The 27,318-nt window shown below is 45.5% G+C and overlaps 1 protein-coding gene across 3 annotated transcripts in view; it reads right to left on the reverse strand.

Annotated features, from left to right (window-relative positions):
- Positions 1-14,686: 14,686 nt before the first annotated feature.
- Positions 14,687-27,318, reverse strand: part of LOC137637181 (zinc finger protein ZFP2-like) — a 157,009-nt gene continuing 144,377 nt past the window's right edge. For all 3 annotated transcript variants that reach the window (XM_068369451.1, XM_068369452.1, XM_068369450.1), the window contains one exon: positions 14,687-17,842. In XM_068369451.1, coding sequence (XP_068225552.1) covers positions 16,035-17,621 — 1,587 coding nt within the window. In that variant the 5' untranslated portion in view covers positions 17,622-17,842 and the 3' untranslated portion in view covers positions 14,687-16,034. The remainder of the gene's footprint in view (positions 17,843-27,318) is intronic.

A 27,318-nucleotide genomic window follows, 5' to 3' on the forward strand; every position in this document is an offset into this window, starting at 1 on the left:
AGGTTTAGCATTAGTTTATGGAGTTGAAAAATTCCATATGTATCTTTATGGTAGGAAAAAGTTCACACTTGTTACAGATCATAAACCTTTATTAGCAATATTGGGTCCAAAAGCAAGTTTACCTACGTTGGTAGCTGCAAGACTACAACGTTGGGCAGTTACGTTAGCAGCGTACCACTATGATATAGAATACCGTCCAACATCAAATATGGGTAATGCAGATGCTTTATCCAGATTACCCGTAGACAAAGCTCCAGAAGAGTATGATGACAGTGTTCTGTTAATTTCTGTATATGATGTACCAATAATTGCGAAAGATGTAGCACACAGTACCAAGCAAGACCCAGTACTTAGTTAGGTTTTGGAGAGTTTAATGACAGGTAGGGACTTATGTGGAAAGGAGGAAAATTGTAAACCGTATAAGGATATATGGTATGAACTGAGTGTGACACAAGGAATAGTGATGAGAGGTTCCAGGGTAGTTATTCCTAATTCACTGAGAAATAAGGTTTTGTCTGAAATACATGCTGATCACCAAGGTATTGTAAGATCAAAGTCAATTGCGAGAACTTTTGTATGGTGGCCAGGTGTAGATAAAGATGTGGAATGTCATATAAAGAATTGTATGAATTGTGTTATGCAACAGAACAATCCTCAATTTGCTAGAATGCACCCGTGGGAGTTACCCAGGTATCCATGGCAAAGAGTGCATATAGATTTTGTAGGTCCTTTTTTGAATTATTTGTTTTTGATAGTAGTAGATGCTTACAGTAAGTGGCCAGAAATTATCCCAATGAAGACAACAACGTCTTACACCACAATAAAAGAGTTAATGCAAATTTTTTCAACGCATGGTATTCCAGAAAGAATTGTTACAGATAATGGTCCACAGTGTACCTCACGAGAGTTTAAAGAATTTTGTAATGTCAATGGTATAAAGCATACATTTTCAGCTACATATCATCCATCCACTAATGGAGAGGCTGAAAGATTTGTCCAAACGTTTAAACACAATATGAAGTGTAGAAAAGCAAATTCAGGTAATATATTTTTGCATGTGTCAAAATTTTTATTGTCTTATAGAACAACGCCGCACAGCACAACAGGCGTGGCACCCTCAAATTTGTTAATGGGGAGGAGGATAAGGTGTAAGATAGATTTGTTGTATCCAAGTTTGCAAAGTGATTTAGAAGATAAAGGGTATAAACAAGTAGCAAAGCTTCCTAATGTAGGACATTTTTTACCTTTGTCTGATGTCATGGTAAGATCGTACAACACTCCAGAGAAGTGGGTACCAGGAGAGATTGTAAGAGAGATAGGAAATTTACATTATGATGTTCGTGTTGGTGATAATGTTGTAAAACGTCATGTTGATCAATTACAGCCGTTAAACAGAAAGACAGTAGAGCATGTGAATGTTAGAGATGAGAAACTTAAAGAAGTAGTTGGATCAAATGAGTCAAGTATTAACCAAGATGGTCCAACATCCAATGTAGATTCAGAACCAATTCATGTACCAGTACAAGATGAGGTTAAAGTGCTTCCTAATAGGATTAACAGAGGAAAGCCCCCTGAGAGATTAGATTTATGAAGATTTCTACAATGTCAAGTTAAGGGGGAGGAGACTGTTATGTATTATTGTAATGTACTATATTATTTCAAGTGTTGCAGGTATTGCACGACATTGCATCATATTGCATGAATAAGACATGTTATGCTTTATACATAAGAGTAATGATTTGTTTTGGTATTAGGATTCAAACATTTGTTGATTACCTCAAAGATAGAATGTGATTCTTTATGATTTGTACTGGAGTAGGATTTAAGTCTTTTCAGAGCGATGCTCTTTTGTTTAGCAATGTTTTGGTTTGTCAGATCGTGTAAGACGCTCCATACACACTTGGGAGTCAGCTGTCACAGAGTAAACATTATAATGTAGTCTTTTATACATTAAATGTACTTTTTAAGAATACCAACGTCTTATTATCCATCAAGCACACATTGACGAGATGGGATCAGCTGAGAAATAATTACTAACAATTGTTCATCTATGTTCCAGGTAATTATTATGGTTAATAGAACTTCCTACCTAAGCATCAATATCGAACACCCGTCACCAAGATTCAGCACGGGAATGAAATGCCGAGCTGAAGCTCAATGACTTCATCGAGGCATTCTCTCATTAAGAGGGTCGGAAGTGTCTGAAGAGACAGAGAAGAACCTCATGGGCGAGGAGCTTGACTATGAGGAAGATTAGGTGGAATACCCTGATTCGGAGACCGAGGTCGCTCCTGCTCCCCCAGCAACTCCTGCACCGTCCGAGGAACCTGTTCCTTCGACTTCTGCCACCCCGGACCCTCTTCCATCGGCCACTCAAGAGGTCTTCAAAATGCTTGAAGCCCTCATGGACAAGAAGCTGCGCGAGACTCAGGAACAATTCCAGACGACTCTCGTCGGCTTCAAACAACCGAAAAAGATTTTGGTTAAGGACCTCCCCACCTGCTCGGAAGCTAACCCATGGAGATACGCCGAGCATATGCCAATTACAACTGGCAAGATTTATATCAGTGAAAGGGTTGGCTCTATTTTGTTGGAAGAAGTGGAGTTCTTCCCAAATTTCGAGGCTTATCCGGACTGTTACGTCCGGCTCAGGTCCGAACCAGCCTCAAAGGAAGAGACCGAACCAAAAGAAGTGATTGTGTTCGATCTCGCGAAGGCCCAAGCTGTGTTAGCTCAGGCAGTGAAGAGTCGGGGTTTCACTAACTCCAAGATGCCGGCGCTTAGTGAGAAGCATCCAACCTTCGTTGCGCCAACTACTGCGACCTTCCCCTTCATCGAAAAGGCCTTCACAGCGGTCACGAAGGCAGTGGAGGAAGGGAAACCTTGCCCTGCACTGGAGGAGTGCAGAACCTTCTCCATTACTCCTCCCCCCGATGATAGGCACTGGAAAGACATCCAGTCGACCTTCACGGTAGGAAAACTGGAACCTGATGTGGCCAGTCGTCAATTCAATGAGGACCTCCCAAGGCTGAATGATCACCTCCTTCGTAGGAAACAGGATACGAAGGAGAGACTAGCCGCTTCGCTGTCCCATCAGGTACAGCTCGAACTCATGGCCGGGGATACCAGAGTCCCGGACTTTTACATGGTCCTTGCTAAGTCGCACCTGGCGACCGTAACCAAGGACCTATATAGTTTCGCTAGGGCTCGCAGAGCCTGTCGAGAATTCGTGTTCGACAGCGCAATGGTGAAACACGAATCCCGGAGACTGATTTCCTCCAATATCTGGGGCAAGCATCTCTTCCCATCTACCTTGGTGAAAGAGATAGTGGACAAAGCTGCCACGGAGAATAGGAACCTTCTCCATAAGTGGGGCATGTCCCGAAAGAGGAAGTCCTCTCAGGATGATGGCCCTCAGCCTAAGAGGAAATCCTCGAAGCCCAGACCCCAGCAACATCAACCGAGACGACAGTTTCCGGGTCCCGCTACTCCCCAAGTGGCTACGCAGCCGCAACAAACCTTTCAGTTGGTCCCCCAGCCGGTGGTGTCGCAGTCGCCGGTCTTCATCCCTGCCTACGAGCAACACTCGACTACCTTTCATCCCAGAGGTAGGGGCTCAAGCAGAGGTTCCGGCAGAGATTCTTCTCGCCGTCCCTCTAGAGGCAGAGGAGGAAGGGGAGCTAGCGGCCGAGGTGGCAAACCCTCGGGACACCAAAAGCAATGAAGTGCTTCCGGTGGGAGGAAGACTCCGCCAATTCCAGGATCGTTGGACCTTCGATCCCTGGGCACACATCATCGTCAAGAAGGGACTGGGCTGGAGCTGGACTCAACCACCCCCATCCTTCCAGCAATTCTTCCAACAGTCAACCCCCCTCCTGAAAGAATATGTCCTGGAACTCTTGAACAAGAAGGTGATCAGGAGGGTAAAGTCAACCAGGTTCCAAGGGAGACTCTTTTGTGTTCCCAAGAAAGACTCAGACAAACTCAGAGTCATTCTAGACTTATCCCCCCTCAACAAGTTCATTGCGAACAACAAATTCAAGATGCTGACTCTGCAACAAATAAAGACCCTTCTGCCTCAAAGGGCCTACACGGTCTCCTTAGACCTGGAGGTTGCCTACTGGCACATCCCAATGAATCATTACGCTTCCTCCTACCTAGGATTTCGACTCCAAAGGAAAAGTTACGCCTTCAGGGCCATGCCCTTCGGGCTCAACGTGGCTCCACGGATCTTCACCAAGCTGGCAGATGCAATCGTCCAACAGCTACGTCTTCAGGGCTTCCAAGTGATGGCCTACCTAGACGACTGGCTAGTCTGGTCGACATCGCCCGAAGATTGTGTGAGAGCCTGCAACGAAGTCACCCAGTTCCTAGAGCATCTGGGCTTCAAGATAAACGCCGAGAAATCTCGCCTCTCTCCAGCTCAGAAGTTCCAATGGTTGGGAATCCATTGGGATTTTCAGTCACACCGCCTTTCCATCCCACAGAAGAAAAGGAAGGAAATAGCAGGGTCTGTCAGAAGGCTTCCAAAATCCAAACGGATCTTAAGACGACAGCAGGAACAAGTCCTCGGCTCTCTACAGTTCGCCTCTGTGACAAACCCCGTGCTTCGCGCACAGCTAAAGGATGCTGCGGGAGTTTGGAGACGTTTCGCATCCATCGCTCGAAGAGACCTCAAGAGACGGCTTCCAAACAGACTTCGCTTACTCTTAAAGCCGTGGTCAGAAGCAAAGGCCCTGAAAAGGTCCATCTCTCTTCAACAACCGCCTCCATCGATCAACATCCATACGGACGTTTCACTGGAGGGTTGGGGAGGTCACTCCCACCAACAACAGGTTCAAGGAACATGGTCTCCCCTATTCAAGACGTTTCACATCAACATCTTGGAGGCCATGGCGGTTCTTCTCACCCTGAAGTAACTCTCCCCGCCTCCCTCGATCCACATTCGTCTGACTCTGGACAACTCGGTGGTAGTCAGATGTTTCAATCGTCAGGGCTCGAGATCGTCCCAGATAAATCAGGTACTTCTTCCGATCTTTCGTTTGGCAGAAAGAAAGAAATGGCACCTGTCTGCAGTTCACCTACAAGGATTCCGCAACGTGACGGCGGACGCTCTATCGAGGACAAGCCCAATAGAGTCGGAATGGTCTCTAGACGCAAGGTCATTCTCCTTCATCTCTCATCAAGTCCCGGAACTTCAGATCGATCTCTTCGCGACGAGCGACAACAATCAACTTCCTCGATATGTGGCCCCGTACGAGGACCCCAAGGCAGAAGCAGTGGATGCCATGTCACTGGATTGGAACAGATGGTCCAGGATATACCTGTTCCCCCTCCCAACCTTCTGCTGAAAGTCCTCTCCAAACTGAGAACCTTCAAAGGGACAGCGGCCCTAGTGGCTCCCAAGTGGCCCCGGAGCAATTGGTACCCCCTGGTCCTGGAGCTGCAGCCCACACTGATTCCCCTACCGGGTCCAGTTCTCTCTCAATAAGTACAGAAGTCGACTGTCTTCGCTTCATCACTGAAAGTCAGGGACCTTCATCTCATGATTTTCTCTCCTTAGCCGCAAAGAAAAGGTTTGGGATCTTGAAGAAAAGCTTAGACTTCCTCGAGGAGTACAAGACTGAATCTACCAGACAGCAATACGAATCTTCCTGGAGAAAGTGGGTCTCATTCGTCAAGGCAAAAAATCCTACGGAAATCACCATTGATTTTTGTATGTCCTTCTTCATTCACCTTCATGGACAAGGCTTAGCGGCCAACACGATTTCCACCTGTAAATCGGCCTTGACTATACCACTCCTATACGCCTTCCAGATTGATCTGTCCAGTGATATCTTCAATAAACTGCCAAAGGCATGCGCTAGACTACGCCCAGCACCCCCACCAAAACCTATCTCCTGGTCCCTGGACAATGTGCTCCATTTTGCTTCTAGCCTGGACAACGATTCGTGCCCTCTGAAAAACTTGACTCAAAAAGTTATCGTCCTTTTTGCTCTCGCCTCGGGAGCCCGAGTCAGTGAAATAGTGGCATTATCAAGAGAAGAGGATCATATCCTGTTCGCAGAGACAGGAGAGCTTACCCTCTTCCCCGATCCGACGTTTCTCGCTAAGAATGAACTACCCACCAAGAGATGGGGCCCTTGGAGAATCTGCCCCCTGAAGGAAGATGTCTCTCTATGCCCAGTGGAGAGTCTTAAGGTCTATCTTCGAAGAACTTCAGACTTCGGTGGAGGACAACTCTTCAAAGGAGAAACATCGGGTAGCAACCTGTCACTGAAACAACTAAGAGCGAAAATCACCTACTTCATTCGCAGAGCGGATCCTGACAGTACACCCGCAGGTCACGATCCTAGAAAAGTCGCTTCTTCTCTGAACTTCTTCCAGAGTATGGATTTCGAAAGCCTCAAGAGCTTTACAGGCTGGAAATCATCGCGTGTTTTCTTCAAGCACTATGCAAAACAAGTGCACGAAGTGAAGCATTTCGTGGTAGCTGCAGGTAGTGTTATGAAACCTGCTGCTTGACTCTGCATAGAACAGTGAGTTACTTGGGACTTTAACTCTACGGGTGCCTGTGTTGACCCTTTTGTGATACATAGTGATTTAATGGACACTTAGTGTTTCTAATAGACTGTTCTTACCAAGGTGAAATGTCATAGACTTTACATGAGTGCCACATGCCCTAGGGCATGATGTGTTTTTCTTTGAATTTTAAAAAAGACTGGCGTTCCTCTAGAACTTGTGTTTCTAAAAAGTAAATTTTCTTTCCAGAATCAAGATTACCGTCTTTATTTTCTATGTACATTATTCTTTATTATTGTAAATAAACTCTATATTCATTATTGTAATTACTGCCATAATGATCTGCAATCCTAAAAATAAAATGTCTATTTAATTCCATGTGCGTTTCTCTTCGCTCCTATTCTTTATCAAGAAATATACGATTGTTATAGTTTCATTTACTCTTTTTCTTGAAGATCGAGAAGAATAATATAGTAATTATGTTATATGCTCACTCATGCCTTGATAATATTCCTATTCGAATATCAACCTTTGTCCTGTCTCCGAGACCAGAACGATCTCTCCTCCAGGGGGAGTAATAAATGTTATTTACTTACCTATGCTTGATAATATTCCTACCAGAATATTAACCTTTGTCTTGTCTCCGAGTCAGCGTGAACTCTCCGCCGGGTGAGTAGCTCTTCAATGATCGCTTCGAGATGTTCCTATGGTCCACCAGGACTTCCCTGCCAGGGGGGCAGGAAGCTAGTTCATCATAGAATCTCTGGTAAGGACATGTTCTATAATACTGTTTGAAGCCCTTGGCACTTGGATTAAAAGGGGAAAAATCCACGATACATTAATTCTCTGGTACACTTCCATCAGGACGTCATGGCTTGAGCCCAAAAAACGGATTTTGAGCGAAGCGAAAAATCTATTTTTGGGTGAGATAGCCATGATGTCCTAATGGACCCTCCCGTCTATTCTAGTTCAGCCTTTCAGGCCCCTCCCTGACCTACTGTATCGCGGAGATTAGCAGAAGCTGAGCTCAGGATGAGGACGGACGTGACGTCATTTAGCAATGGGGCCCGTTTGTTTACGTCTCGAGTACCAAAAGCAGCCACGGATGAGAGTAACTTTGGAACGGCTCCTCAGTTACTCAGCCACCTTTCCATATCGAAGTGTTAACTCTATATGGGGTGCAGAGAGCTATGTGGTGTGTTAATACATGCGTCCCCTGTTGATATACGATATCCTAGAGGGAAACCTTTAGGGTACTCGCAACAGAAGTTAGAATTCTGTGATAACCTTTAGTTTAATTCTCTGGGAATATCCACTGTAGTTAAATATACCCTAGGAAGCTACTGAAGGAACCTTCCATCAGGACGTCATGGCTATCTCACCCAAAAATAGATTTTTCGCTTCGCTCAAAATCCGTTTTTTCCTAAACATACAAACCCCAGACATTGATATGTGTTCTATCTGTTCTTGTTAAACATTCCAGGCATCTATAAACCTCATATCCTCTGTAGATTCTATAATCCACAGTATCTCCTGTGACATAATTGGTTTTATTCTTTAAGTAGTTTTCCCCTTGTTCTTCAAAAAGACAAAGAGTTTTATTCATTGTCTTATTTCCTTTACTGTACTTCCTCTCCAGTCACCGTCAAAATTGTCTTGCTAATACTGCTATGCACCTCTGAGCCTTCCTCCAGAATTATGAACAGCAAAAGGCTTTATAGTAATCTTGCACTGACAGGAACATTTACCACACTCTTCCATATCACTCCCTCTGCCTTTGCTTGGGTTCTATTGTTATGGCAAAGTAACATTACTCATTTGGTAAGTTGTTTCTTTCTGGTTGCCTTTGTGCTGTCCAGTGCCTTCTTAAGACCAACAGATACCCTCTATCCCTGTGAAGATGGACCAGGAATTCTGCAATTTTAGGCTGAGAGGGTCTGGAAGAAGAATGACCCTGCATCCGGCACCAGCGTAAAAACAAAATAACCATTTGACTTGATAAACTCGTCATGTACAGCATCAACATGGATTAGGCTAACTAGACGAAAAGCCTTCTTACCTTGAGAACCTCCTGACAGGCTCCAAGCATGAAGATGAAGTATGTGGAGCACCTGATGAAAATGATGAAAGTGAGGCTGTTTGAGTAGATCTGGTCTCTCTAGCAATCAGACATGAGGCTCCACTAAGACCTCAAAGAGGTCTGGAAACCAGTCCTTCCGAGGCCAGAAGTGAGCGATGAGGGCCAAGGAAAGACGACTGGTTTCCCTCGCCTAGCTAAGAGCAGCCCAGATCAGAGAGAGGGGGGAGGTATAAACCTGAAGACTTCCCAATCTTGTAAGTGGGCATCTGTCCTTCTGGGGATACTTTAATGAAGAGAAGACAACTTGGCAACAAAAGTTCATTCCTTTGACATGGAATAAGAATTGAAAAATAACTAGACAGAAAAATTATTAAAAAAAAAATAAAAAAAAAAAGCAGCACACTTATTGGGCCCTCCTATATCAATACAAAAACACAAATACATGTTTTTTTTTTTTCCTTGAGACACTCACACCCCTAAAAATAAGATATAAATTATAAAAGTCCTTTTTAAAAATACTGTCCCATAAGGTTTATGATGCAAATTTCTTAGCAGTTAACACCAAGAAAGAGCCTTTTCGGTCAAGGTCAAAGTATTCAACCAAAGTTCCAAGTTTGTGACAAAGTTTCAAGCTTGTGATATAAGAAAGTCCCAAGCTTGTGACATAAGAAAGCTTTAAGCTTGGAACATAAGAAAGTTCCAAGCTTGTGACATAAGAAAGCTTCCAGCTTAAAGGAGAACCACGCTATATTGTGGTTCATTATCTACAAAGGTAGTCAGCAGGGTTTGGACACTGACAACCCTTAACTTTGACTGCTGCTGAACTCTTTCTATGCCACTTTATGGTCACTTGGTTCTGGGGACGTGTATGTGAAACACTACCCATGGAAAATCTGTCAATATATATGAGGCAATTATATTATGATGGGAAAATGACAGTCAGAGATAAGAATAATAATGAGATAGCAATAATACATGATAAATTGTATCCAGCCTTTAGCCTATAGTAATGAATGCTATGCAATCATTCTCTATGGTCCAGCTAGAGATAACTGGTAAGAAAGAGGTTGCTTAACTGTGAAACACAAAAGAATTATGTCTCATTTTATAGTTCCAAAGCAGGCGAAGGCAAAGGGGAAGACTCCTCTGCGGACAAAGTGGCAGAAACTCCAGAATGGCCAAGAACAGCACTCATCGGCAACAGATCCCCCCTCAGACGAAGCCAATGTCCACTTCCTCTCAGCACCTAGATGGAGAAGCTCTAACAATGCCTTGTTTAACAGGGGTCCAGCCATACTCATTGATGGCCACACCTGTAAAATATCAGATAAAGAGCAGCCACTCCCCAAGGGGAGGGCAAAACCGCTTCTCCAGGGGAAAAAGTTACGTCACTTAAACCCCAAAATTGACCTGATGCTAAATGATCTATGCTTCTGCTTGACCGTTCCCCGGGAGACTGACCGAGCAGGAGATTCGGGAAGAGATTGCGGGGGAAGGTGGGGGAATGAAGAAGCCCAAAGTTTCTTCGACTTTGAGGAAGACCCTGAAGACAAAGGATCTCTCTTGGACTTCTTGCGCCTACGTCCAAAGCACTCCCACTGTGAGGCAGACCACTCCCAACACCCAGGACAGGTGTTGCCCTGATCACAACGCGCCATACACAAGCTGTACGTTGAGATATTTAGAAGTGTGACTGTCCAGGTAAAAGTTATTCAGAGTCTTTTGTAGGAAAAACTATTGTAACCAAGACTTTCCCAATACCACCTTGCCAAGGTATGGGGACACACCAGTATTAGCTTAATACTAGGTACACAAGGGAGCATGGCTTACCTGCAGTGGTTTGAGGTCAGCTTATGCAGAGAACCCTGGATGCTGCTTTCCCCAAGAGAGGGGGCGATGAAGAAAAAGAATAAGAGCCAGTCAAACCTTTTCATTCACATAGACTAAAACCGCATACAATGCCCTCAACCTTCTGCTACTTGTCCAATAAGGAGCTTGAGGTATTATACCAGCTGTTGTGCAGCCACCACAGGGCCGATAGAAAACGTATTGAGCCTCCTGTGGGTCACGTCTTGCAGGCAGTGGGCTGTGAAAGAGTACTGATGCTTCCACATCCTAGCCTGAAGTACCTAATTTTGAGAAGTTCCTCTTGAATGCCAGGGACGTAGCTACGCCCTTGACACCATGAGCACTGGGGTGACGTGAAGGAGGGTCTGGATTCAGCACATAGTCTGTGACCTTGCAAATCCATGCTGAGATGGTGTTCTTGGTGACCCTCCTCCTGGTTCTTCCTGAGCTGGCGAAGAGTGCAGGCACATGGGGACAGGCTGCGGCTGTTCTCTCAAACTCCTCACTAGGCAGAGTAAGAGATGATCAGGGTCATCTGTTACAGAACAAAGACTCGAAATCCGGAAGAAGTCGAATTGAGGATCCGCTACTCCCGCATTCTGAGTCTTAGCAAAAAATTCAGGGACAAAGCTGAACGTTACTTCTCCCCCATCTCCTTGAACGGGCAATGTCGTATGAGAGACCATGAAGTTCACCAACTCGCTTGGCCGAAGCCAAAGCTACCAGGAAAACTGTCTTCCATGTTAGGTGGCGATAATGGTTTATAGGGAGGTCTCTTTAGAGACCTGAGAACTCGAACCACATTCCATGGGGGAGGTCTCACTTCAGACTGAGGACAGGTAAGTTCATAACTCCGTATGAGTAAGGAAAGTTCTAGCGATGAAGAAATATCCATTCCATTCAGTCTAAAGGCGAGGTTTGAGGCTAAGCAATAGCCTTTTACCGCTAAGACTGACAGGCTCATTTCTTCATGCAAATACATGAGGAAATCTGCTATTGCTGGAATGGTGGCATTGAGAGAAGAGATATCCCTTCCACAACACCAACCCCAGAGTGACTGGCTGCATCTGTACAATTAGATATCCTTGAAGAGGATTTTGGAAGAGTCTTAAGAGTCCTTAGGTTCCTTCCGAGGAAGGAGGTAGGACTCAAGCATCAAAGGCCAGATGATCATGTCCTTCCTGACTTCCATCAGTGGTGGAGAAATCTCTGTGTGAGGGTAAACTTCCTCTGATGGTGGAAGGGAGGAAGCCCCTCCTTCACGCGACTCTCTCAGTAGAGGTGAGGTGGGAGAGTGTCCGGTGGAAGATACAGGAAAAGCAGGCCTTGATGGCCTAACAGGAGTCAGCTTTACCCTTAGGGAAGTGACTGCATTTGAGACTCATCTTTTCATCTACAGGGGAGAACAAGAAGGTGTGGGTCCTTGCAGTACGTCTGCTGGAGCTGTAAGGTTGCTCCGAAGAGCTGGCAGACAGAGCAGGCTTGAAGACTTGCACCACTACTCTGACCATAGCACTGAACCATGGCTGCTGACTGACTGACGCGCTGTCAAAAAGATCCCCTGAAGGGAAAGGGACTAAAAGTTCCCTCTGAAGAGTCTCTGGTGTTGATGGGTTCACCTTCGAGGAAGGCAGCTTCGGGATCCTGAACTCTTCTGTGGAGATCCCTCCTTCTCTCCTCGGCGTGCACTGGTGGGCCAGAGAGAGCTTGTGTGCAGAAGAGTGCTGGTGCATGGGATAGCACTGGTGCGCAGTAAGCACTGGCGCGCAGGAGAGCGCTGGCGAGCAGGAGAGCGCTGGCACGTAGGAGAGCGCTGGCGAGCAGGAGAGCGCTGGCACGTAGGAGAGCGCTGGCGAGCAGGAGAGCGCTGGCACGTAGGAGAGCGCTATTGGTTTGGAAAGTACTTTCGTGCAGGAGAGCTGGGGACTGAGACTGCGCATGAGAGAACTGATGTCTTGTTGAGCGCTGAAGAGCTTGAGTTGGAGAGCACAGTTGCACTGGCGAGTGTAGGTTGGCTGGCGAGCGCTGGCAAACGCTGCTCTTTCGAACAGAGGGGCTACGCTGAAGAGCGCTGGCATTCGATAAATCGCTGGTGTATTGGAGGGTGCTGAGGATGAACAAGAAAAGGCTGGTGGCCAGGCAAACTTCACATCGGTGGAAAGCGAAGATGCTCTGGAAAGCGTTGGAATACAGGATGGTGCTGACATACTGTTAGAGAACACTGTGAACTGCAGGGCCCTGGTGAGCTGGAGAGTGTTGGCGCACAGCTGAATGCTTCGGAAGAACATCTGGATGATGTACAGGAGACAGGAAGGATGACGGCAGGTTGGCAAAAAGGTCGAACTGGACTAAGGATCTGCCCTTTGGAAGGGCAAACATCCACTAATAGGGATTGCAAACGATCCACAGACGTCGACGGCCGAGGATTAGCGGCAGTTTTGTCAGGATAATGAACAGGAATGGGCGAAGGTTGACAGCCAGAAAACCACTAAAGCAGAGGCTCCTCTGCGGGGGACAGCTGCAAAGACAAGGCTGAAGAGCTGAAGAGGCGCCTTTTCACCGATGGTCAAGGGCAACCTCTCAGGTGAAGCAGAGAGCGAGCTCTGAGACGTGGGATCAGTAAACTCACCTAGATCAGAAGTCCTCCGAAGAGGAGTCTCTATGAGAGAACTCCTTCGAGGGGAAGAACTACTCACAGGAGACAGACGATGGACTTAGTTTCCCCTCGAAGGATGGACAGAACTGGGGAAACGTAGTCGTCAGCAACAGCCGGAGAGTCTGGAGGGGCAGATGTGTCGGCAGCGGCCACAGAAGATGCCTCTAACACCAAAACGTTGACAGGAATTAGAGGATCCTCCTCCGAAGTCAATGACGCTGCACACTCGCAACGCGGAGGATAAGTTGCAGCAAGGATTCCTTCCAGGGCAGACCCAGGAGCCTCAAGGATGACCACACCTGTAACACAGAAGACATAGACAAGGCCTCACCCACGGGGGAGAAGTGGGGCCGCTTCGCTAGGGGAAACAACACCATCTCTCAAGGACCGGGGTTGGCCACAAATTAAAGTCTACACTACTGCTACACAGTCTCTCGGAAGAGGCCAATCAAGTAGGAGCTTCGGAGGAAGGTCAGGAGGCAGAAGAAGAGGTCTTGTGTTTTTTTTTTTCCTTCAAAGGAACATTGGAAAGAGAAATATCCCGCTTTGACTTCTTCTTTCGCCGTAGCCCAAACCTTTCTCATTGGGAGCCAGCTCACTCCCAACACTCATTACACATATTACCACAATCACACTGTTAACCTATCCAGGTGGGACAATGGGTGTAGAGGTTGGTGACCACACCCTACATGAAGGTACCGCAGGGCCAGCCTTCAAGTCCAGGGCAGGTACGCATGGGGGTAAAGTCAACACGAACACATACCCTTAATGAGAAAGCACAAACAAAAACCATTAATGGCAGTCCAAAATATAATTTGGTGAGGATGAAGAACGACGAGCCAAAACCAAAGTGAGCTAAATCACCGGTGTGAGAAGGAGCGGCAGCAAGCAACCCCCACTAACTAGCATAAAGAGTAGTTAACCCTTGATAAAAGTCTTAGAGCTCATTTTCCAGCCTCGGCGAAAGTAATATACTTATAAATAGCGAAGGTTTGTATAAAGTGATGGAACAAACAAATATTTCTTAAAAGTTACATAAAAAAATATTGCATTTAATACTTCAGACTTCTATTTTTCATATGCTCACATCAAAAACAAACTTGACCCAAAATTAAACCCAAATGATTGCACTTAGTACAGTTAACATTAGGGTGAGCTATGAGCCCAAACATATAATATTTCCAAAAACAAACCATGACAGCCTCTGGACATGATTACTGTTCTGTACCACAAATGCAATCAATATACGGAAAACTTAATTAATAACATTAGATATTCAGTTTTGTAAACTCACATTAATACTGAAACCAGTAGAATTTATTCTTAAATAAATTGGGTTATGGATTTTACCCACAAGACCCAGCCCTGGGACTTGGAATATTACTCAGCAAAATATCTTAAAATTTTGAACTTCATTCTTGTGAAACCTGAATCCAGTACTCTACTAAGAATGCTGTAAAATCATTTGACGAGGAACTCTCTCTCCACAGAGACCAATGCAGATTGAAATAATTGAGAAGAGCAATTGTGGAAATGAAAGAAAAACCAAATATCTTGACATTTTATTCAAGATTTTCCTCTCAAGGACAATCCAGTGAAAATTATATAACCTAAACTAATCCCTATGACCATAAAATAGATCACATCAACCAAATCACAAAAATCTTAAAAAAATAATACTTTTCTACCTAATTACTATACTTATATTCAAACCCCCAAAATGAAGCTATTTCCATACCATAGTACTTCGTAAATAATTGCATGGCTTCACATTCCCATACGAGCAGACTGGCTTTTAAATCTTCCTTCCCGCTACCATTCATAACTTCACTACAGTACAAGAAGCAGGTAAAATCATCCAGTATTACTTTCAAAAAGAAACAATGTCACCAGCATTGTTTCAAAAGGCTTAATGCTGTATATTATTCTGTAAGCTTTATTTAGGCTGTGACCAAGCCAATCAACTACTGCCCCTGCAACTGAATCAGCGAAGTTCAAACTTAGTACAAATGTTTTTCGGTTGACGATGTGTCCTTTCCTAGTTTTTAAAAGGCTTATTTATTAAACATTATTATCTATCTTCAAATAATCAAATTTTTCATTTCTCTTATATAATTTACTCTTTACATTCCTATTTCTTTACTGCACCAGGCTGTCAACTATTTGGTCCCTTGGGCTAGTAGCTATTTTCTTTTGCATCTTGGCTCCTAATAGTAATAATTATGCTGATATGACAAATTTGGAAATAATTTGTATTTTTCCTAACTATACAAACCTGGAGCTCTTTACAGAGGAGATGCATTTTGGCAACAGCTGGAACTAACTGTAAAACTTTTAGCAATGTGTAACTACCCTACAATAGTTATTGAAGGGAGAGCAAGAGTTGGACCAACCACCCTACTCACACCAGCAGTTGTAACTGAACATCACTTTGCAATTGCGGCAGGACTTCCTGGAGGAAAGTGAAGCCGGGACCAGTATGTGTTATGAGCTCCAGGATTGTACAAGGATACAGAAAAAATACAAATTATTTCCAAATCTGTCATTCGTTACAGCACTGTATACAAACCCTTACGATGTTTACAGTGGAGACTCACCATTAGGTAAGTCCAAAAACTAACTAGCTAGTGCCTGACCTGGGGGGCTACTCTGTGCTTCGCATAAGCTGTTTTGAGGCACCATGTCACCTCGTCGACTCTGAGAGCTAACGGCCTGGGTAATCGTGCGAAGGGGTGAAAACTTTCATCTGTAATCTCTGCTGTTCTTTCTCCTTTATTCCAGACCACAATATCAGATTTTATAGCAACTCCTTCTATGATGATTCTTGGGGAAACCTTCAGAGAAAAAGCTTTATCACAGCCCTTGCACATGAATGGTTTTTCTTCCATGTGAGTTGTTCTTAAATGTTTATCGAGTCTCTGTTTTAAATCATATGTTTTGCCACATCCATGGCATTGGAATAGATCTCTCATGTGATTTCTTATGTTTAGTGAGAAATTTTTTCATAGTAAAGAATTGGCTACAAACATTGCACTTGTATGGCCTCTCTTCCGTGTGAATTCTTAAATGTTCAGAGAGAGTTTGTTTGCTAGTATATGCTTTGCTGCAGACATTGCATTTGTATGGTCTCTCTCCCGTGTGAATTCTTGAATGTTCAGTAAGAGAGTGTTTCCTAGTAAATGCTTTGCTACACACATTGCATTTGTAGGGCTTCTCTCCTGCATGAATTCTTAAATGGGCAGTGAGATTTTGTTTTGTAGTAAATGTTTTGCTACAGATATCACATTTGTATGGCTTCTCTCCTGTGTGAATTCTTAAATGTGCAGTGAGACTTTGTTTTGCAATAAATGCTTTGCTACAGACATCACACTTGTATGGCTTCTCTCCTGTGTGAATTCTTAAATGTGCAGTGAGATATGGTTTTGCATTAAATGATTTGCTACAGACATTGCACTTGTATGGGTTCTCTTTCGTGTGAATTCTTAAATGTCGAATGAGATTATCTTTTACATTAAATGTTTTGCTACAGACATTACAATTGTATGGCTTCTCTCCGGTGTGAATTCTTAAATGTACAGTGAGATGTGCTTTTGTAGTAAATGTTTTGCTACAGAAATTGCATTTGTATGGATTCTCTTCCATGTGAATTCTTAAATGTACAGTGAGATTATGTTTTAAAGTAAATGTTTTGCTACAGACATTGCATTTGTATGGCTTCTCTCCCGTGTGAATTCTTGAATGTGTAGTGAGTTGTGCTTTTGTAATAAATGTTTTGATACAGACATTGCATTTGTATGGCTTCTCTCCCATGTGAATTCTTGAATGTGTAGTGAGTTGTGCTTTTGTAATAAATGTTTTGATACAGACATTGCATTTGTATGGCTTCTCTCCCATGTGAATTTTTGAATGTGTAGTGAGTTGTGCTTTTGTAATAAATGTTTTGATACAAAGATTACATTTGTATGGCCTCTCTCCCGTGTGATTTCTTAAATGCACAGTAAGATTAAATTTATTAGAAAACGTTTTCCCACATTCACTGCATGTGCATCGCTTTCTAGCCAGAGCATTGGAGTTAACATTACCAAAGATCCTTTTTTTCATCGGCTTCTCATTTATTTGATTCACCTCTTCATTCAAAACATCTTTCTGTAATAATTCTCTTCCACTGATTACACATGAAAGTCTTCCCATTTCTTTTCCTTTATCCTCTTTCACAGCTGTCCCTAAGTAAGTGTCTACACTTTCCTCATCATCGACATCCCCTTTAAAACTTAATGAACCGTTTTCACTCAATGATGCATCATACTCGTAGGAATTTTTCAAGTTGCTTTCGCTAGATTCAAATATTTCTGGCTCTACTTTGACTTCCATTTTTGGATCCAAGAAAAGAGTGCCAACATTAAAAAGAGCAACACTGCCAGACGTATCATTATTGTCTGGATCGACTGCAGGTGAAAATAGATCTTCAATTTCACTTTTCATTGAAAATTCAAAAGGTGGTTCAGAATTCATCATCCTCTCCCTATCACAAGATAAAAAGCCCCTAAATATTATTTTCAATAGACTTAAAAGATGAAATTAAGACTAAACTTCCTATTCTCAGACATCATACTGTACAACAAAAAATTCCAACATGACCCTTTCTTTTCCCGTCTTACGTCTCTTGCATATACCTTCAGTAGCTTACAAGCTTTAGCAGCAAGAGGTGGATGATTCCTTCCTTTGGGATGAAAAGTCTGGAAGAATAGAAAACAACAATCAGTTGGAGAAGAGCAAAACTCAATGAAAATAATGGAGTTTTCTAAAAAATAAAAATGAAAATAATGGAGTTTTCTAAAAAATAAAAATTAAAACAATGGAGATTTCTAAAAAATAAAATAAATTCATAAAGTTATGTAATTTGCACTTTTCCTAAACATACAAACAACATACATTGATATGTGTTCAATCTATTCTTGTTACAAATTTCAAGCATCTAAAATTCTAACATCCTCTGTAGATTCTATAAGCCACAACATCTGTGATATTATTTGTTTCATTGTGTAAGTAGTTTGCCCCTTGCTCTTTTATAAAAAAAAAAAAAAAAAAAAAACATTTACCCATTGTCTTATTTCCTTTACTATACTTCCTCTCCAGTCACCATAAAAATTGTCTTGCTAATACTGCTATGCCCCTCTGAGCCTTCCTCCAGAATTATGAACAGCAAAAGGCTTTATAGTAATCTTGCAGACAGGAACATCTACCACACTTCCATATCACTCCCTCTACTTTTGCTTTGGTTCTAGTGTTATGGCAAAGTAACATTACTAACTTGGTAAGTTGTTTCTTACTGGTTGCCTTTGTGTTGCCCAGTGCCTCCTCAACACTAACAGATACCCTTCTATCCCTGCGAAGATGGACCAGGAATTCTGCAATTTTACGCAGAGGGGCTCTGGAAGAAGAATCACCCTGCATCCGGCACCAGGGTTAAAAGAAAAAACCTGCCCATTTGACTTGATAAACTCGACATGTAGAGCATCACATGGCTTAGGCTAACTAAATGAAAAGCCTTCTTACCTTGAGAACCTCCTGACAGGCTCAAAGCATGAAGATCAAGCATGTGGAGCCCTGATGAAGACAATGAAAGTGAGGCCGTTTTAGTAGATCTAGTCTCTCTAGCAATCTGGCAGGAGGCTTCATTAGGACCTAAAGAAGGTCTGAGAACCAGTCCTTCCGAGGCCAGAAGGGAGCGATGAGGGCCAAGGAAAGACGACTGGTTTCCGTCGCCTAGTTAAGAGCCTTGATAAAAGCTGCCCAGATCAGAGAGGGAGGAGGTGTACACCTGAAGACTTCCTCATCTTGTAAGTGGGCATCTGTCCTCATGTACTGGGGATAATTGAACGAAAGGAAGACGACTTAGTAACAAAATTTCATTACTATGACATAGAATAAGAATTGAAAAACAATACTAGACTGAAAAATTAACTGAAAAAAAGCCTCCCACTAATTGAGCACCCCTATAACAATACAAAAACACATGTACCTGGTTTTTTTTTTTGGGACACCCACACACCCTAAAATAAGATATAAAATATAAAAGTCCTTTTTCAAAATACAGTCCCATTAGGTTTATGATGCAAATTGCTTAGCAATTAACACCAAGAAAGAGCCTTTACGGTCAAAGTCAAAGTATTCAAACAAAGTTCCCAGCTTGTGACATAAGAAAGTTCCAAGCTTGTGACATATGAAAGCTTCAAGCTTGTAACATAAAAAAGTTCCAAGTTTGTTGCCGTCTGCTGCCCTGGAGGGAGACATTGCCGTATGCTGCACTGGAAGGGGACACTGCCGTCTGCTACCCTGGAGGGGGACACTGCCATCTGCTGCCCAGGAAGGGGACACTGCCGTCTACTGCCCTGGAAGGGGACACTGCCGTCTGCTGCCCTGGAACGGGATACTGACGTTTACTGCCCTGGAGGGGGACACTGCAATCTGCTGCCCTGGAGGGGGACACTGCTGTCTGCTGGCCTGGAGGGGGACACTGCTGTCTGCTGGCCTGGAGGGGGACACTGCTGTCTGCCGCCCTAGAGGGGGACACTGCCATCTGCTGCCCCAAAGAGTACCCTTGAGTGTGCCTCTGCCCCTTCTTGTAGAGTGGCACTACCTGTACAGGAACTGTTGAGAGCCACTACCACCGGCTAGACTGATGTTTAGCACTGTCGTCTGCTGACCTGGAGAGTGGAACTAAATGCTGATGAGGAGAGAGGGGAACTGCCTCGGCTGTAGCTACTGGAGCAATTTCTGGCCTACTGGCTTTGGCCGGGTTACCCAAGAACTGCTCCCCTAGTCCACTGTCTGCAGTCTCTAGCGGACTAAAGGGGTTAGTTGCCGGAACAGCGAGGAAGCAAAAGGTCCACCTCAAGCAGGAGACTCACAGAAGCCTGGTACAGGTGGGAGTAATGGTGAGAACCCTGGAGGGGGCTGGAGACCTCCAATCACTGGTTCTGCTCCAGTTACAGGGATGGCCAGACCATTCATGTTTGGCCAAGCCAGGGACGTAGGAGTACTGGTGGTCACTGTGATTGACCCCAGTAGAAATGTGGCACATTAGTGACGACTTAACACTCCTCAGCGCCCCTCGGTGTATTCTACCATTCCTCTTTGTGTAGGGAAACGGAGAGTGGTCGGCATTCGGACAATAGGCAGTCTGCGTGCTACGTCTGGCCACAGTCCGCAAACCACTACATAGTGACACAAGGAACCTTGAAGTGTGTGACATAAGAAAGTTCAAAGTTTGTGACATAAGAAACCTTGGAGCGTGTGACATAGGAAAGCTTCAAACTTAAAGGAGAACCACACTACATTGTGGTTCATTATCTACAATAGGAGTCAGAATGGTTTGGACATTGACAACTTCCTCTCAGCACCTAGATGGAGAAGTTCTAACAACGCCTCGATTGACAGGGGACCAGCCATACCCTACGATTTCGAGACCTGTAAAATATCAGAAAAAGAGCAGCCACTCCCCGATGGAAGGGCAGAACAGCTTCTCCAGGGGATAGTTATGTCCCTCGAACCCCAAAATTGACTTGATGTTAAATGGTCTATGCTTCTGCTTGACCGTTCCCCCAGGAGACTGATCGAGCAGGATATTCGGGAAGAGATGGGGGGGGGGGGGGGCAATGAAGAAGCCCGAAGTTTCTTCGACTTCGAGAAAGACCCTGAAGACAAAGAATCTCTCTTGGACTTCTTGCGCCTACGTCCGAAGCACTCCCACTGTGAGGCAGACCATTCCCAACACTCAGGATAGGTGTTGCCCTGGTCACAACGCGCCCTACACAAGCTGTATGTTGAGATATCTAAAAGTGTGACAGACCATGTAAAAGTTATTCAGAGTCTTTTGTAGCAAAAACTATTGTAACCAAGACTTTCCCAATACCAACTCGCCAGGGTATAGGGACACAACAGCGTTAGCTTAATACTAGGTACACAAGGGAGAATAGTTTACCTGCTGAGGGCATCTTATGCAGAGAACCAAGGATGCCGTTTTCCCCAGGAGAGAGGACAATGAAGAAAAGAATAAGAGCTAGTAGCAAACCTCCTCATTCACACTGACTAAAACTGGATACTGTCCTCAACCTTCTGATACTTGTCCAAGAAGGAGCTTGAGGTTTTATACCAGTCATTGTGCAGCCACCACAGGGCCGATAGAAAACGTATCGAGCCTCCTGTGGGTCACTTCTTGCTGCCAGTGGGCTGTGAAAGTGTTCTGACATTTCCAAACCCCAACCTGAAAAACCTGTTATTGAGAATTTCCTCTTGAATGCCAGGGACGTAGCTACGTCCCTGACATCATGAGCTCCGGGGCGACGTAAAGGAGGAGGGTCTGGATTCAGTGCATGGTCTATGACCTTGCAAATCCATGCTGAGATGGTATTCTTGGCGACCCTCCTCTTGGTCCTTCCTGAGCTGACAAAGAGTGCAGGCACATGGGAACAGGCTGTGGCTGTTCTCTTAAGGTACAGCATCAAACTCCTCACTGGGCAGAGTTAGAGATGATCAGGGTCATCTGTTACAGAGCAAGACTCGAAATCCAGGAGGAGTCGAATCGAGGATATGCTACTCCCAAGTTCTGAGTCTTAGCAACAAACTCAGGTACAAAGCTGAATGTTAACTCTCCCCATCCCCTTGAATGAGCGATGTCGAATGAGAGACCATGAAGTTCACTGACTCGCTTGGCCGAAGCCAAAGCAAGCAGAAACACCATCCTCCAAATTAGGTGGCAATCTGTTGCCTTGAGTAATGGTTTTTGAGTGGTCTCTTTAGAGACCTGAGAGCTCTAACCACATTCCATGGGGGGAGGTCTCACTTTAGCGTGAGGACAGGTAAGTTCAAAACTCCGTATGAGTAAGTTATGTTCTAGCGATGAAGAAATGTCCATTCCGTTCGGACTAAAGGGGAGGCTTAATTCTGAGCGATAGCCTCTTACCGCTGAGACTGAGACAGGCGCATTTCTTCACGCAAATACACGAGGAACTTCACTAATGCTGGGATGGTAGCATCGAGAAGAGAGATACCACTTCCCCAACACAAACCACAGAAGACTTTCCACTTATCCTGGTAGACTGTTGCTAATGACTTTCGCAGGTATCCAGATATCCTGCTAGCAACTTGTTGTGAAAATCTTCTCTGAGAGAGGATATGCTGGTTAGTCTCCAGGTGTGAAGTCGTAGCGAAGCTATGGCTTCATGGAATATGCTGGCATGTGGCTGTTTGGGTAGATCGTGTTGTGGAGAGATGTCTCGTGTAGATTCCGTCAGGAGTTGCAGAACATCTGGAAACCATTCTGCGTGATGCCATAGTGGAGCTATGAGGGTCATTGAAAGGTTGACCGATGTTCTGGGCTTGTTGAGTACCCTCTTCATCAGACAGAACGGCGGAAAGGCATAAACGTCGATGTTGTCCCACTGTTGTTGGAGAGCTTCTTGCCACATAGCCTTGGGGTCTGGGACTGGGGAGCAGTATAACAGGAGCAGGAAGTTCAGGGCCATTGCGAAGAGATCCACCATCAGAGAACCTCACAAAGTTAGGACTTTGTTGGCTACTAGATGATCCAAGGACCATTTGATACTCACTATGTGAGAAGCTCTGCTCAGGTTGTTGGCAAGCATATTCCTCTTGCCCGGAATAAAGCGTGCCGATAGTGTTATCGAGAGAATCTCGGCCATCTCAGTATCTCTACTGCTAGATGGGACAGGAGCTGCAAAAAAGTTTCTCCTTGTTTGTTGATGTAAGCCACTACTGTGGTGTTGTCGCTCATCACCACCACTGAGTGGCCCACCAGGAACTGTAGCAACTGTTAAAGTGCCAGAAAAAGTGCCTTCATCTTTAACAGATTTATGTGGAGGTGCTCTTCTGACACTGACCAGAGGCCTGAGGTCGTGTGGTGCACCCCCCCCACCCCTTTTGAAGCGTCTGAGGAAACCATCAAATGAGGGAAGACGAGAAGATCCACTCCCTTTCGTAAGTTCCCATCCAACAACCACCATTCAAGGTCCGTCTGTTCTGCTGATCCCATGGGGATGCGGACATCCGGGGAATCAAGACCCTGATTCTACAGGGAATTGAATTGCCACGGGAGGGATTTCATCCTGATGCGACCGTTAGGAACTGTAGGGGCCAGCGATGAAAAATGACCGAGGAGACGTAGCCAAGTCTGGGCTGGAAGCTCTTATCATCTTAGGAAGGGTCTTGTGACCTTTCTCAGCCTCAATATTCTGTCATCTGATGGGAAGGCTTTGTGGAGATTAGTGTCTATCATCATGGCTTGGTATACCAGTCTCTGTTTAGGAAGCAGGGAGGAGTTCTCCATGTTTACCATGATCCCCAGATCTTGGCAAAATCTCAGAAGTTTGTCTCAATGTTGAAGAAGGGTTGACACAGAGTCTGTTAGAATTTGACAGCTGTCTATATAACGAAGGAGAGGAATGCCAATCCTGTGCCCAAGATGACACTAGGGCAAACTCTCTAGCGAAGACTTGAGGTGTTGTGGAAAGACTGAAGCACAGCATCTTTAACTGGTTATTCCCTGTTGTCTAGGCTGAATCTTCAGTACTGCCTTGCAGACAAAGGGATTGATTGATTGATTTAAAGTTTTTAGGCATCCTGACATCTAAGGTCATTGATGCCAATACCATTTAGTTTATATATAAAAAATAAAAGAATATTCAATTAAAACCATAAAAGTTTAATGACATTATAAAAGTTCAATAGTTTTCAGAAGACCTGCTTCTGAAATTAATCTTAAAATGCCACTTGCATAGTAGGACACATCATGTCCAAGAATCTGGGCAAGGATGAACAAGTACGCATCCTTTAGGACCAGTGTGCACATGAAGTCCTGTGGTATTACTGTTAGTCTGACCGTGTTTGACGTCTCCATGCTGAATGGAGTTTGTTTCATTAACTTGTCTAGAGCTGAGAGATTGATGACTGGTCTCCAGCCTCCAGACGCCTTTTTCACAAGAAAGAGTCGACTGAAGAAGCCTGGAGACTCGTCGGGGACTTCCTGGAGAACGCCCTTCTTCAACAGGGTCTGGACTTCTGCCCAGAGGGTTGGACCCTTTGCTTATCCCATCACAAAGGAGTCTATTGATATTAGATTCCTGGTCAGGGTAGGGAGAAATGTTATGAACAGGATGGGATACCCCAAACGAATCATGGAGATCGTACAGGGTTCAGCCCCGAGTTGCTTCCACCTGTCCAAGCAACTTTGTAGGCATCCCCCTACTAGAGGACAAGCAAGGGAAGGGCCTATCCTACCATTTCCGGCTTCGCCCTTCCTTCCCTGGAGGACTTTGTGCCTTTCCTGTCCTTGGGAGGAAAGGGATTCTTAGATACCGTTGTCTTTGCTGTTATTTTGTTCGTCATGGTCATGGGTGTACGGGGCTGCTGAAGAGCTAGTGGTTTATAGAGCATGGATGTTAAAGCCCTATGGAAAAGGGAGTCCTGATGGGACTTGATCCATCTCTTAGCAGCATGTTCCACATCCTTAGGCTGAAATAGATGGGATCCCTCTAGAGAGAATTTCCTGAACCTGGGAATCTCAGCATTTGGGCTTGCTTGTGGATTCTCTCAGACACCGCATCCCGATGTTTCACAATGGTATTTGCCCATAAGTTTGAAACTTGATTGGCGAGAAACTCGATCGAATGGTTGCCTGAGAGCAGGAGAATCTCCATTGCTTTCCTCGTACATTTCTTTGAGAAATCCTCAGTTTTTACCAGGATTTCCAAGGTCCCTAACCAAACATCAAGCCACAAAGTAGCCTGCATGGGGAGAAGAAGAGTTGGACGAGGCATGTTTAAGATCTCAGAATACCTCCTCTGCTGCAGACAGGAGGTGGGAGAAGCTTGGTGGTAGAGCTAGAACGTTGGGAGGAGGAGAGCTCAGAGAGCTGTAGGGTGATCGTAGCCCTGGCACCCTTCAGGCCCTGAGACTAAGGCAAGGTTGCACTGGTCTCTGAGGGCTTCTAGGTGCAAAAGACACGGAATAAGACCGTGTCTTTGCTCTCTCGTAAGGTATCTCTGGGTTGGTAAACCCATTGAGAACCCTGATGAGAGTCAGAACCTAACAGAATGCATGTTCCGACTCTTTCTGCTCTACTTCCGACGTTGGACTTGGACTTGCAGCGAAGTCTCCTTTTCCACCCCCGAGAGCTCTTCTCCGGGTGGGTCGCGCACATCCCTTGAGTGACAGGGTGCATCTGTAGGCTTAGAGGTTCTTGAAGAGGACTTAGGAAGAGTCTTGGAGCCCTTAGGTTCCATTCGAGGAAGGAGGTAGGACTCAAGCATTGATAGCCGGATTGTCATGTCCCTCCTGACTTCCATCGGTCGTAAAGAACTCTCTGTGCGAGGGGAAACTTCCTCCGAAGGTGGAAGAGAGGAAGCCCCTCACTGGCATTACTCCCTCGGCAGAGGTGAGGTAGGAGAGTGTCCAGCGGAAGATGCAGGAGCAGACCTTGATAGCCTAATAGGAGTCAGCTTTACCCTAGGGGAAGTAACCACGTCTGAGACCTTCTTCCTCTTCAGGGGAGAAGCTGTGGTTCCTTACAATAGGTCTGCTGTAGCTGTAAAATGCTCTGAAGAGCTGGCAGACAGAGCAGACTTGAAGGCTTGCAGCACTGCTCTGACCATAGCCCTGAACCAGGGCTGCTGACTGACTGACGCACTGTCATACAGATCCCCTGAAGGCTCTGAAGGGAAAGGGATCGACAGTTCCCTGAGAGGAGTTTCTGCTGTTGATGGATCCACCTTTGAGGAAGGCAGCTTCGAGATCCTGACCATTCTGTGGAGATCCCTCCTCCTTTCCTCGGCGGTCGCGCTGTCATGCGTTTGCAGGGAGGGGAATGATGCGATGGTGAGCTAGCTACTCGATGTTCCTTAAAACCTATGAGCCTGTAGAACCTGCTCACGGCCATGGCGCAAGTGGGACAGTGAACGCTAGCGCATTGGCGAGCACTGGTGGGGCGGAGAGCGCACAAGAAAGCAATAGCGCGCAGTACGACGCCAAGCAGGAGAGCGCTGGCGCGCAGGTAAGCACTGGCAAGCTGGAAAGTGCCAATGAGCCAGATGGTGCTGGTGAGCTGGAGAGAGTTTTGGCACAGGGGAGTGCTGTTGCGCAGTGGACAACTGACGCTTGGGAGTGGGGTGACGTACAAGAGAGCGGTTGGTTTGGAGAGTGCTTTCGTGGAGGAGAGCGTTGGCGAGCCTGATACCGAGGCTGCGCATTAGAGCACTGATGTCTCAGGGAGCGCTAACGAGCTTGGGCAGGAGAGCGGAGTTGCACTGGCGAGTGCTGGCGAGCTAGCAAACACTACTCTTTGGAAGGGTAGGGCTGTGCTGGAGAGCGTTGGCGATCGGGAGATCGCTGGAGCATTGGAGGGGGCTGAGGATGAGAAGGAAAAGGCTAGCAGTAAGGGAACGTCAAAGTGCTGGAGAGCGCTGACTCAGTGGAGAGAAAGACGTTCTGGAAAGCGTTTTGAGTGTAGGCTGGCGTTGAAGTGCTGTTGGAGAGCACAGGTGCACTGCAGGAAGCTGGCAAGCTGGAGAGTGTTGGCGCTCAGCTGAACGCTTAGGTAGAACATTCGAGGATGTACTGGAGATAGGAATAGTGACGGCAGGTCAGGAGGTCGGCTGGAATGTCGAACTGGAACAGGAATGTGCGCTTTGGAAGGGCGAACATCCACCAATAGCAATCGCGAACGATATGCAGAAGACTCCAGGGCCGAATTCAGAGGACTAGCCGCAGCGTCGTCAGGAGAAGGACCAGGAACGGGCGAAGGTCGAGGGCCAGAAAACTACTGAAGCGGCGGCTCCTCTGTGGGCAACGGCTGTGAAGACGAGGCTGAAGAGCCTTTTCAATGATGGTGAAGGGCGAGCTCTGCGACGTGGGATCAGCAAGCTGACCTTGCGCAGCAGTCCTCCGAAGAGGAGTCTCTTTGAGAGAACTCACCTGACGGGAGAACCACTCCAATGAGAGACAGATGATGGACTTAGTCTCCCCCTCGAAGGATGGACAGAACAAGGGAAACATAGTCGTCAGCAAAAGAAGGAGAGTCTACAGGGTCAGGGACGTTGACAGCGGCCAGAGAAGACGCCTCTGACACCACAACATCAACAAGAATTAGAGGATCCACCTCCGAAGTCAACGACGGCTGCACACTCGCATTACGGAG

This window comes from Palaemon carinicauda, unplaced genomic scaffold (assembly GCF_036898095.1).
Source record: "Palaemon carinicauda isolate YSFRI2023 unplaced genomic scaffold, ASM3689809v2 scaffold57, whole genome shotgun sequence".
Classification (NCBI taxonomy): domain Eukaryota; kingdom Metazoa; phylum Arthropoda; class Malacostraca; order Decapoda; family Palaemonidae; genus Palaemon; species Palaemon carinicauda.